The 12,170-nt window shown below is 44.7% G+C and overlaps 1 protein-coding gene and 2 long non-coding RNA genes across 7 annotated transcripts in view; 2 read left to right on the top strand and 1 right to left on the bottom strand.

The window, feature by feature from the left end:
• Window positions 1–3,020, top strand: part of LOC113569879 (uncharacterized) — a 13,117-nt gene extending 10,097 nt beyond the window's left edge. For all 4 annotated transcript variants that reach the window (XR_014122813.1, XR_014122814.1, XR_014122812.1 and 1 more), the window contains one exon: window positions 352–3,020. This is a non-coding gene — a long non-coding RNA (uncharacterized LOC113569879). The remainder of the gene's footprint in view (window positions 1–351) is intronic.
• The window catches only part of LOC113569878 (neurexophilin-1), a 24,986-nt gene extending 19,125 nt beyond the window's left edge, over window positions 1–5,861 (bottom strand). For both annotated transcript variants that reach the window (XR_014122815.1, XM_081711253.1), the window contains exon 1: window positions 5,371–5,861. Coding sequence is in view for 1 of the 2 variants with exons in the window: in XM_081711253.1 (XP_081567379.1) it covers window positions 5,371–5,424 (54 nt within the window). In the remaining variant the exon portion in view is untranslated. The remainder of the gene's footprint in view (window positions 1–5,370) is intronic.
• The window catches only part of LOC145657021 (uncharacterized), a 13,055-nt gene continuing 6,688 nt past the window's right edge, over window positions 5,804–12,170 (top strand). Inside the window, exons 1-2 of the long non-coding RNA XR_014122816.1 lie at window positions 5,804–5,870; window positions 9,788–9,828. This is a non-coding gene — a long non-coding RNA (uncharacterized LOC145657021). The remainder of the gene's footprint in view (window positions 5,871–9,787; window positions 9,829–12,170) is intronic.

Raw genomic sequence — 12,170 nt, 5'->3', positions numbered from 1 at the left:
CTAGCAGTACATGTACAAAAATATGTACTTGACAGTTTTGTCTCATATTTTCTATCAGGGAATGCACATTTATTTATTTATTTATTTATTTATTTATTTATCTATTTATTTATTTATTTATATTATTTTGAGCAGAATTAACTAAGTTATTCTACTAAAAATAATTTGCTATGGCATGCTAAGATTAATTACTTAGTTTCTTGTGTAAATTCAAAAGACAATAGTAATCCTAGTCTAAATAAATAACAAATAAACTGATAACATATGTATGCATCTGCCAGCATGTGTGACTGGTACAGTACTTTGCGTTTCTTTTATAAGTATCCTGATTAAATCCCCACTGCTCTTCAGTGTTTTGCAGTTCTGATATAACCAGGGGTTTGGGAGAAGAAGAACCTAGATGTGGTCTACAGCTAAAGAAAGCACTTCACTGGGAAACTTGGGAGCACCAGGCCAAGTGAAGCGAGTGGCAAGTCATGACCTGTGTGATGCTGTGCTCTAAGGGGTGTTTACTGAGACTGCACTGGAGCACTTAATGCCAGTAAAAACTACCCTGCTTCCTATGATTTATTTAGCTTGTAAATTGGTTGTGAACTTTGTACCAATCTGTAATCACTGATGCACAATTGTGTGTATTTGTTTAATATGAATAAATGATGAAATACCACTATTGGATTATTTTCATTCATTTATGAATTTGAGAATAGTAGGTCTGGCTGGTGTGAGTGAGAGAAAGAGTGTGTGCGTGTGTGCGTGTGTGTGTGTGTGTGTGTTTAAAGAAACTGGGTGCCCTTTTTTTAAACTTTGAGCACCTGCATCTCAAAAACTGTGCGGCCCTGTGGACTAGTAACCTCAACACTGAAATCGCTAATCTAGCCACCCCTACTTGGTGCCAGTGGAGATCAGTCATGGAACTTTTAGCACATGCAAGACAAAGAGGGTCCATAATTGACAGAAGGAGGGAAAAGAGGCTTCAGAGTCTCATTAAGAGCAAGGAGGAGGTGCTAAAAGAAACTTAATACGTGATCACAAATCTGGAGAAGGAGTAGAACACGGCCAAAGGAAGAGGAAATCTGCTGTTTGTTCATTATGTGCCTAGTCAATATTAGCCTCCACTAATCTAGGTTTTTAATGACTGGAGCCAACAGACAGTTTTGAGAGAGTGAGTTTATGGTACTGATGTAAAAGAAAAACTGTATACAGGCAATAATCCTTTTATGGATCAAATACAGAATAAAATCCTGCATTTTTGACCACAGGGAAGCGCCCATGGCATTCTTCTTCAGTCAATCCATCCACCATTCTTTTTCCACATCAATCCCTGACAAGTGGACAGGCACTCATGTCCCCCTCTGATGATGTCGGCAGATGCCTCATTCGCACCCAGATAAGGTCAGCGTGGTGCTTAAATGAGCCTGAAAGGACAGTAATGTCTGTCTGTCCAGGCAGATGGTGGCATATGTCTACTATTCAATAAGCGTGAGCTGCCAAGGGGCCAGCGTCAAAGGCATCGCAACGGCGTGCCTCTCTCGTAATCTGTTTGTACTTAAGAGAACAATTTGCGGTCCAAACGCCAGTTAGGCGCAAACAAATCTGTCCATTCCTTTCAGATTCCAACAATCCAATACATCAGTCTCGGCTTTTGCTCAAAACGCTCTGTTTCTACGTATTGACTGAATGGATGCTACCTAGAGCCGTGCTTGTAGTCACTGCTTTTTGTTTCCCTGTGCTCTGTAAAAATGTCTGTGATGCCCAAAAAAACGAATCCTGTTCATTTCTCCTGTCATTTGATGACTTTCCTCTCTGTGGTAAATATATGCGAGTCTTAAGAGAAGCTCTTATTGACTTGCACATACCCACATACACAGAAAAGCCTGTATTTTCCTTTGCTAAAGGGTCATGTACAGGTCTGTGCGAGCTCTGTGAAGTGCTTTTGCTCTGCACGGAAAGTGATCCCCAAGGGGAAATCCTGCTTGTGTGTGCCCTGCCAATGGTGTCCATCTCTGGGGTAGGGAGATGGGAGGTAGTCCGGAGCGCGCAGCTTCGGGAGTCGGCTGAGTCGTGCCTGTGCATAAATCAACACTCTTTAACACTCCGAGCAGGCAGACTTGACGCCTGTCTAATAAAATCTCTCCTCTTCTCTCTCTGTCTCTCTCATTCTCCCTCTCCATCTCTCTCGTTCCTCTCTCTGTCTTCCTCGTTCTGCTCTCTCTCTGTCTTTCTCTCTCTCTCTCACAGTGCCTTTCATACTCAAGTCGCTGTTTTTCCCTTTCCTGTCTCTCATAAGACTCGAATTTTAAATAAGCCACCGTAAACACTTGCCCTTAGGATACTTTAGGAAAATAATGTTTCTGAAGAAGCAGCTGTTATAAGGCAAAGAAAGCACCTATGTGACTGTGAGTAAATGAGAATTAAAAGCGTCGCCCCGAAATGTTTGTTAAAGTGTAACAACCATGCACCTAAACAGTACTAGATGTATTTATGCACGCTCGTCCACGTGCACGGGAGAATAAGCCCTGGTGTAGATCCTTAGGGCGTAGCTGACGTGTAGGTGAGGGGGGCTGTCCTACAGATGGGTGGATCTCGGAGCAGAGTGGTGCTGGCAGCAGCAGCAGTGGGTGGTGCTGGGTGGTGAGGAGTAGCTGAGTCACAACACAAGGCAGAGTCATGCTTGCAAGCAGTCCCCCCACTGGGCCTCAGATCAACAGTTAATCAGGTGTAAGCCAAGCTCGGCTTAAGACAGCCCAGAGACGTTTCGGTGGCGTGGGATGTCTGCATCAGCACTAGGGGGTATATTGTGCGCACCGGCTCACCCCACCTTAGCAGTGCTTCATCGTTTGCCCTGCTAAAATGTCAGCCAGCCATCCATGAAAGTCAGATGGCGTAACCTTTCAAATGGCCTGTTTGCATGTGTGCGTGAGTGTGTGCATGCATGTCTGTATGTATATTTGGCTGTTTGTCTGTGTGTGGTGTTTACAGAGTGGTGTGTCCCGTCTTCGAGCATGGTTTAAATCAGGAGATGAACGAGAGCATATACATGCTTGTGTTTGCTGCTACTGTCCCTCCAACAGTCAGCTCACAGGACTGTGCAGCACAAAACGTCTTACTCTTAAATGTGTCCCACTGACCATGTGGCCTGTTCTATGTAGCACAGATTTTAGTTTGAATTGCTTCCTTTTTTTCTTTCAGTCTATCCAGTTTGACTCTAAGTATCTCCTACACACACACACACACACACACACACACACACACACACACACCAACACACCCAGATAGACTTGTCCAATTTGGGTGCCGCGGTTAGTTTATTTTCCTCCATTACTCTGCAGTAGGTGAGCGCCTGGCTTTGAGAAAGCTGCATCCTGTAACTGAATTAATTTAATAAGCTTGTAATGAGAAAGATGCTGTGTCAGTATCAGCGCTATAAACAAATTTAATGCAGTAATTGCCTGTGATCCACCATCGACTGCCTGGTGCCCTGTTATGGAAAGCCTGTTTAAATCATTAAAAGGGGAAATGTAGGGGGAGAGAGACGTTTAATTGTGTTTGTTTATCTCCCAGACAGACATTGACCATGGCAGGCATTTGAAAATGTTGCAACAAAAAGGTCATTTTTTAATGTTGTTGGGCTAGCTGTGGGGTGGATGTAATCAGATCTGACTATGCTATGCAACAATCTTGCTCATTAATTTGTTTATTTAGTGGTATAAACCCAAACATTACACTCAAGTCTCATTCAGTGGCCTTTTGGTAAACTGCATTTTTGTTACCTGGTAACGTCATTTCAAATATGGCTTGTAGCATATCATGAACATTTCTAATGTAAAAGCAGTACATCGATAAAAATGCTCTCCAATGTCCTTCAAGATTTTTAAAATACGTTCGCTCGCTTAACTCTGCAGAAAATCGCGGGTGATTATTAATGTGTGTGTCTAATCGCGGTTCTGTAACACAATAGGGGAAAAAAATCATTAATTACTTTATAATTTATCACTGTCATGCGCAAAAGAATTACCCGTGGCGCCTTATTGAGGCGCGCGGCAGCGCGAAGCGTTTTCTCGTGCGTGCTTCTTCCTCCCGTTTAAATAACGTGGCAGATGAATGACCACGAGCCGTAGGATAATTAGGCTAATTACGTTATTAGTGCCTTGCCGATGTAACGTCTGATTATAAGCCCATCTTACGTCTGCATGAATGCCCCCACTGTCTGGGGGACATGCACCCCCCTGTAGGCTTACTGCGTTACTTTTACATGTATCTGATATGTTGTAAATTACATTCTTGACTCATCCTTTGTACTTGTCATTTTGGACACATCGTCACATCCAATGTGTCTGGTGATGGAATTAGAAAAGGATATCGGATATAGCCAAACCGGTGTTCTAGGAGTGACTTCATTTAATTTATGTTCAGCTGTTAAACTTCAGTTCATTTCACGCAGGTGTCTTGCAATTAAACTGGTAGAGATTTAACATCGTTATTAATTTTCTCTCTCTCAAAACACCAACGTGTACGACAGGGGAGCGGGCAAAGTGAATGTGTGCGCTTAACTAAATCTCACTGCGCATCGTCATTAACCTTAAAAGCTTCCTAATACCCTTTATGGCCAAATGAAACGGGTGTCCGGTTTGTCCAGCTGTAACGATAGCGTTAAGCATTCCCGCGGGGAACAAGAGGATTAAAACGGGTTGGTGGCATTTTAAGGAGAGACTTATTCTGGTAAGCCGCGCAACGGAGAATTGTAACATAGACCCTGCACTTCTCCGTGGGGATTAATTTTGTCTTCTTTGATTTCGGTTCAAGCAGCCCACGTCAGCGAAACGGAAGGTTTCTGTGGATCACAGGGTTATATTAACAAACTCAGACTGTAGAGGTTTAATCGGCTAGCAGTGAAGATACAATCCTCTAATAACCAACATTAGCTAGTAATTCTTCACAAACTACCAAATTCATGATAGTGAAACATTTTGCGCAACGAAGAAGTTAATTTCTATTGCTGGAGAGTCTTATGGTTTTATTTTTCCAATTAATGATCCCCTTTCAGACACATTAAACTAGCTCAGACGCGAGGCCTCGCGTACCGCGAACCGTGACGCTCGAGGAACCCCGTTCGACACTTATTCACGCGGGTCCGTCCGGTGCTCAAACAACAATCCCCCGCGAGGCGCGAAGTGAGCGCGTGAGGGCTCTCGCGCACAGCGGGCGGACAGTTCTGCTCGCCCTCCCGTGCCACACGAACCTGGGAAGTATTCTTAACCGAAGTACGCCACTCAGCCTTTGGGAAATCACACACAGTTCAATGAACAGCACAAACTTGTAACCAGAATCCCACCCTCAAACGCCCCCCAACCCATCCCTCTCCCGGCTCACCAAGCACGCTGTCCCGTTGAGGAGCAGCAGAACGAAGCCGTGATCAGTGCGCATCTCGCCGGTGCGAGGTCCCTCGGTCTCGCGTGGTCGCCAAAGATAGCTCGCCGCTCAAGAAGCTATTCCCCAAACACTGTATCCCAAAGCGCCAAGACGCCGTCCCATGTCTGACACACACTTAACCGCAACTTCTCAGGTGATCGGAATACCACCTTCTACCCGGCACGGTAACTCCCGTTACTCAGCGCATGGCATCCGTAGGTGTGAGAGAAGAACGAGTGCAACACCTCATCTCCGCGATCCACGGAGTGGAAAAGAGACAGTAGCTTACAGTTTACTCCGCTCAGCAAACACCAGAGGGAGGTGGTAGCGCGAGAGGGAACGCGTCTCCCCCATTGCTTTCATCAGTCAGTGACGGTTGGGATCCGAGACGGAGCAAAAACCTGGGCGAGCGCAAACTCCTCCAGCCTGGCACACACCAGCGCGTGCAGAATGGCTTTAAGGTTCGTGCAAGCTTTGACGTTTTAAAGCCCTTCTACCCCCCCCCCCCCCTCCCCCGAGACGCCCTCCGTTCCCTCCCCCCGTAACATACACGCGCTATAAGACTTGTTTGCAGCTACACATGGGTGTTACTTCGCATACGCGATCTGTTCCGTGCTGTTCCCAAAGGCACTGAGTCGACGCACGTACAAAAGCTAGTGCACAAAAACAAATTCAGGTATGTGGGGAATTTTCTTTATTTTACTATCGAGGTGTTCGTTTATCTTAAACTATCTTAAAATGTCACTTTAATCCCAGTACTGGGGATACTGGTAAGTGCACGCCGTCAGCCCCTGTGCCGTTCAAGGAAAGCATCCAGACACCTAGCTGGTAGTTCGCCTAAGATTTCACGTCGATAACGCGTCAGTTCTGTTTGAGACTTGATTGTTTAACTTCACTGATATAAAAATGGCATTCTGTATCGCTTGAGTCACTCAGTGTGAGAATAATTAACATTTACTTCGTTAATATCAGAGGCGTTGAGAGTAGCGCGATTTAATGTTGGTGCCCTGATAATTTGGGTTTGCACTGCCATTTAATCTCATGGGGAATCCCAACAAGGAAAAAATATCGTTTTTCCTTTTCTTTTCCATTTTTTACTCTCTCTCTCTCTCTCTCTCTCTCTCTCTCTCTGGATGAGCTATTACACACACACACACACACACACACACTAGAGTACAGCTAACTGTGTGTTACTCTGTTATTCCTCATGTTCTCATTATTGTGCAGCAAATGCTGATGAAAGCTTATTGTCTACCTCACTCTAGTTCTCCTGATGGCTGCATAAACCACACGCGCGCGCACACACACACACACACTTGCATAAAGCAGAAATTCCCTGACTCTCCCTATCTTTCCTATTTGATGACATCTTATTTTAGACTCAATAAACCCCTCGCTTCTTAATTGTGTTTAGCCTCCATCAGGAGTCACGGTGAGTGCGTGCGCGCGCACATACACACAAATACACACACACACACACACACACACACACACACACACACACACACACACACACAAACATACGCACAAACACACAGCCCCTAAAGAGATTTCATCTCCCAGATCAGTCACTACCTTGAACATAAACGCAAATAAGGAGTGATCACACAGACACTCTCCAATCCATTAGCCTCTGAGGCACATACCAGTCATAATATTCATTGTTATGGGCCGAAAAGATTTTTATATTAGGCTATAAAACATTTTGTGTAAGAAGGAGTCAAAAGTAACAAATCAGTCTGTGCGCAATTCTGATTGTGTGTGTCAGAGAGAGGGAGAGGGAGAGAGAGAGAGTCTTTACTGATTAGTTCTGGCAGTCCTGTTTTCTCCGGACGCTGTGCTAGTACTCTTAGTTGGTGTAACACGGTGATGGGTTTGTGGTGTTCGCGGTGTGGTCCCTCCTGTTCTTTTGTGCGTCACCATGGTAGACATCAACAAGGCTGAGAAAAGACCACCTCGGCACTGTTTTCTTTTGGTAGATATCTGGCTCCACCTAGTGGCAGTGATTTGGGTACTGTTATATCATAGTTTGATACTTTTTTTTCTGATAACATGATTGCTTTAACTAAAACTATTTATCTATACATGAAAACAACGGGGCATGTACATACCCCCGAGGGTGGGGCTTCAAAATCAAAGTATTGTTTTAAGTAGAATTTCAAACAGGGACATCCGACACTAGAGACATTTAGCTGTCGTTTTGGAGAGACACAGCCCTGCAGAGTAAGTTGTTCCCTGTTGGGGTCCACTCGTCACCGAATTATCAGGTCCATCAAGAGCTGGATCGAGTTTAGTGAATGCAAGGAAAACTTGGGTCCCAGGGCTCGTGCAGAATACACCTGCTTTACATAATTCGTCCACGAGGGGCTGCTAATGTAACAGAAAAAAAGATGAAAAAGTTTTTTATTCATTGCGTGTCCCTTTGTGTGTTCAGAAAGCTCTACCACAAATATGCGTTTGTGTGTGGGATATGTCAAACTCAAAGTGACGCCTCAATAGTTATTGCAGCTGAACTCTTCCTAGTTTGAGAGTTGTGTGTGATATTGTATCCTTTTATTTCTTACCCCCCCCCCCCACCCACACACCTTTTCTTTCCAGAGTTTAAGATAGAGTGACAGATTACAAAAAAAACCAAAAACAGGTTGTAAGAGAATAAACACCAGTAAATCCTGAAGTGACAAGCATGGTAAAGGCAGCTTTTCACCTGACCCGCGCTGACTCACCCCAACCTCTTCCTCTCTCTTCTCCTTTACAAACATTTTTAGTGTCTTTTCATAGTGACACGGGGTGTGTGCGTAATCGTTATTGACCACACTAATGAACGAAGGTGCTCGTGTGAAGGGTCTATAGTTTACATTTCGTTAGACTGTGCCTTTCATTACATATGCACACGCAAATACAAGGTATGGAGTGTGAAATCTAGAACTGAGGTGTAATAGTACACATGCTGATTTCGATCTCCCTGGCTGTGTCGTTCTCTCCTCTCTACTGCTTTTCGCTTCCTGTCTTTTTCCAGAGCAATTGCTTCCAGACGCTGTCAACCTCTCAATTCTCCTAAGAGTTTCTTGTCATTTCATCCATCTTGACTACTCTGGCGCTGATCATGTGCCACCCCCCTTTAGCCCCTCCCCTTCCTCTCTACCCACCCCATTTAGCCCCTCCCCTTCTCCCACTGTACCTTTCCCCACTCGTCTTCTTCCGTGTTGTATCTGGAGGCTGCGCATCGTGGAATAGCACCCGTGTCTGTTTCACTGGGGCCCTCATTGATTTAAAGACACCAAGCAACTGAATCAATTTGGAAATGTGCCATTAGCCGGAAGCAGTTATTTCGGTAAGTGTCCCCTAGTCCGGAGCTAAAAACAGCAGTCTAATGGATGATGTGCTCAGATCAGAATGACACCAGATCTCATCTGAGTCCAGTAATCTGAGCTTGGCATGGACTTCATTAGGATTCATGCATATTCTAAATACAAGTCCCTTCTGATTCCAGTATGAAAATGAATGAAGGGTGCACAGACAGCAAAGATGCCACTATGTGCTATGAAGAGACTGTTCTCCTTCTGGGAGATTTGAATCCAAAACAACCAAGTTATTAGCCTTATGGGGAGGTTACAGTGTGACCCCCCCACCCCACCCCCAGCTGTGCAATCAGTGGGAGGCTAGTCTCATAAGTGGCGCTGATGGGATGTGGCAGCTAATTTGGGTCAATTATGGCTCATTTGGAGCCCAGCAGTGTCACCTGTCTGTTTACATTCCTTCCACCTCCATCTTCTGCTGAGATCTCGTACAGGCGCGCACGTGTGTGTGTGTGTGTGTGTGTGTGTGTGTGTGTGTGTGTGTGTGTGCACGCGCCCACATCAATGCACACATGAGGCTCAGACTGGTGGGCGGGTGTATGTTAGAGACAGCAAGGTTGAACATTAAAGTCCCTTCCCAAAGAAGACGTCATTAGAGTTCTCCTCGGAGCAGCTCCCGCGTCTGACAGCGGCAGGAGCAGAACAGGGCCTGCACAGGGCCTGCCTCACTGATGCCCATTCTTGCAAAGACATGAGAAGGATCGAGACTCTCACTCTTAAATGTTGTCAAATTGAATGACCTTCCAAATCAGTTAAAAGCTCATCCATTATTTACAGCATATTAATTTTTAAAACACAGCAATACGTTTATTACATAGGCCTACTTAATGAGCCAAATGTTCTATTAAACGAGACAAGGCAGTGCTCTGAAATCTACTCTCAAACATCCAGCATTAGGGCTTTTCCAGCAGACATTCTGAATGCCCTCTCACTCACTCTTTCTTGCTCTTTCTCTCTCTCTCTCTCTCTCTCTCTCTCTCTCCCTCACTCACTTCTGCTCTCACTCTTTCTTCCTTACATAGATCAAATGGAGTGAGAGAGAGAGAGAACTTCAGGTGTTATGGTATGTACACGCATACACACGCATACATATAGATAGATGTCACTATATTTACCCACATCCATATCTGTTAGGAGAAAGGAATGAGAGCTGTAATGTAGGTATATCTTAACTTTACCAACCCCTACCAATGTCTAATTTCTGTCTCTCACACAAATAAACACACAGTGACATGGTGAAAACCAGTGCTGTGTGCTGAGAGACAGACAGAGACAGAGAAAGAGCGAGAGAGAGGGAAATCTATTTGTTCTTACATCCCCCTTTCATCACAGATGAGCTGGCCCAAACAGGAAGTAGCTATGACCTTTAGAAAGTAGGGTCAGACACAAGCTATACTCTCCTGCAAATGGCGACAATCAGATTAGTGTGTGTGTGTGTGTGTGTGTGTGTGTGTGTGTGTGTGTGTGTGTGTGTGTGTGTGTGTGTGTGTGTGTGTCCGTCCGTGCATGCGCTGGCACGCTGGGGGATACACAGAAACGTCTGCTTGCCATAGCGGACTCGCTCTCATTCACAAGTCTTGCAACTTGTTATAAATAAACACAAATAACAAAATATCACACGATTACAAATAATGACAACAGACAGTTGATATAATATTGTTTCAAATGTCCTCTCTCTCTCTCTCTGTCTCTCTCTCCCTCTCCCTTCCTCTGCTTCTCATGTTTGGAGGCCATAAACACAGTTAATGCAGTGTCCTGGCATATGGCTATGAGAGGTCTTTTTGTTCTTTAATAAAGCCTTTGTTATAGCTATAAGAACAGTCTTTAGATGGAAATCAATAAGGCAGAGCACTCATCTCTCTCATATGTGACTCATCCTCTGGGGGCTCTGGGGGCTCCAGTGGTTGTATGACTGAGTGATGCTCTCTGAACTGTGTGTGTGTGTGTGTGTGTGTGTGTGTGTGTGTGTGTGTGTGTATGTGTGTGTGTATGAGAGAGTGTGAGAGAGAGATGGCCACTGGAGGCCAAGACCAGCTTCATACACAGAATCCATCAGAAGTACTGTGTATGTTTTAGCTTGTTATTTATGTATGTATGTGTGTCTTTTTAGGGTGAGAGTGAGAGACTGACTAATGGAATTCATAATTAAAAAAGCTTTTAGTGCTTGGAGTGCTACTAGGGCTGAGTGATGAGGACAAGTCCATCACATATATGCCATACACATCATACACACCATACACATCATACACGCCATACACATCATACATGCCATACACAACATACACACCATACACGTCATACACGTCATACACGCCATACACATCATACACGCCATACACGCCATACACACCATACACACCATACACAACATACACGCCATACACGTCATACACGCCATACACGCCATACACGCCATACACGCCATACACACCATACACACCATACACATCATACACATCATACACACCATACACACCATACACAACATACACGCCATACACGCCATACACACCATACACATCATACACATGGGCGCACACACAGAAAGCCATTATATATATATATATATATATATATATATATATATATATATATATATATATATATATATATATATACACACACACACACACACACACACACACACACACACACACACGCACACACATGGATATGCATGCACAACAGGCCACACACATGTTATACACATACACATGGTCATTAAATACATACACACGATCACACGATCACACACACATACACACCATCAGGAATGCTGCAGAGGGAAACGAGAAGGACCAGGCATTCTTTAGTGTTCCACACTCCCAACACAGCTTACGTTTAGCATTACTAATGTACGCACACACACACACACACACCAGTAATACACTGAAATGCAGACAGTGCTTGCTGCTGAGAAAGTGTATGAAACCGATTCTGCTTTTCAGTGGTTGCCAGTGCTGCTGTCACACACACAAGTACACAGATGGTTCAGAGAGCATCACGCGGTCATAAGGCTTGAAGATTCCCTGCAGAATGAGTCACATGTGAGAGAGAGCGAAGCCTCCCCCCGCGCGCCTTCCGTGTGGAGTTTACATCCGCACGTTTGTTATGCCGGCCAATCAGCACAAATCAACAATGAAGGCGGTGGTGGAAAACGTGACACAAACAGCAGAATGCGGCAAACCTCACGCTGACTGACCTGAGAGTCACACAATAAAAGTGCGTATAAGCAAATCACGGCCCTAATCTGAAAAAGGGTCCGCGCTGTTACAGCAGCAAGTCTCTCAGAACCAGCAGGAGTTTGACAGAAGTCAGTCAAACCTCCCAGCCTCGGGTTTGGTGCTGGAGGCAGGGGCAGACTGTGAAATATTCCCAAATTCTCTGGATTGCTGGACTACCCAC

The sequence above is a fragment of the Electrophorus electricus genome, chromosome 3 (genome assembly GCF_041902795.1).
Source record: "Electrophorus electricus isolate QZ-2024a chromosome 3, ASM4190279v1, whole genome shotgun sequence".
NCBI lineage: Eukaryota > Metazoa > Chordata > Actinopteri > Gymnotiformes > Gymnotidae > Electrophorus > Electrophorus electricus.
The sequence above is the reverse complement of the archived record's forward strand: the minus strand, read 5'-3'. Positions and strand labels throughout refer to the sequence as shown.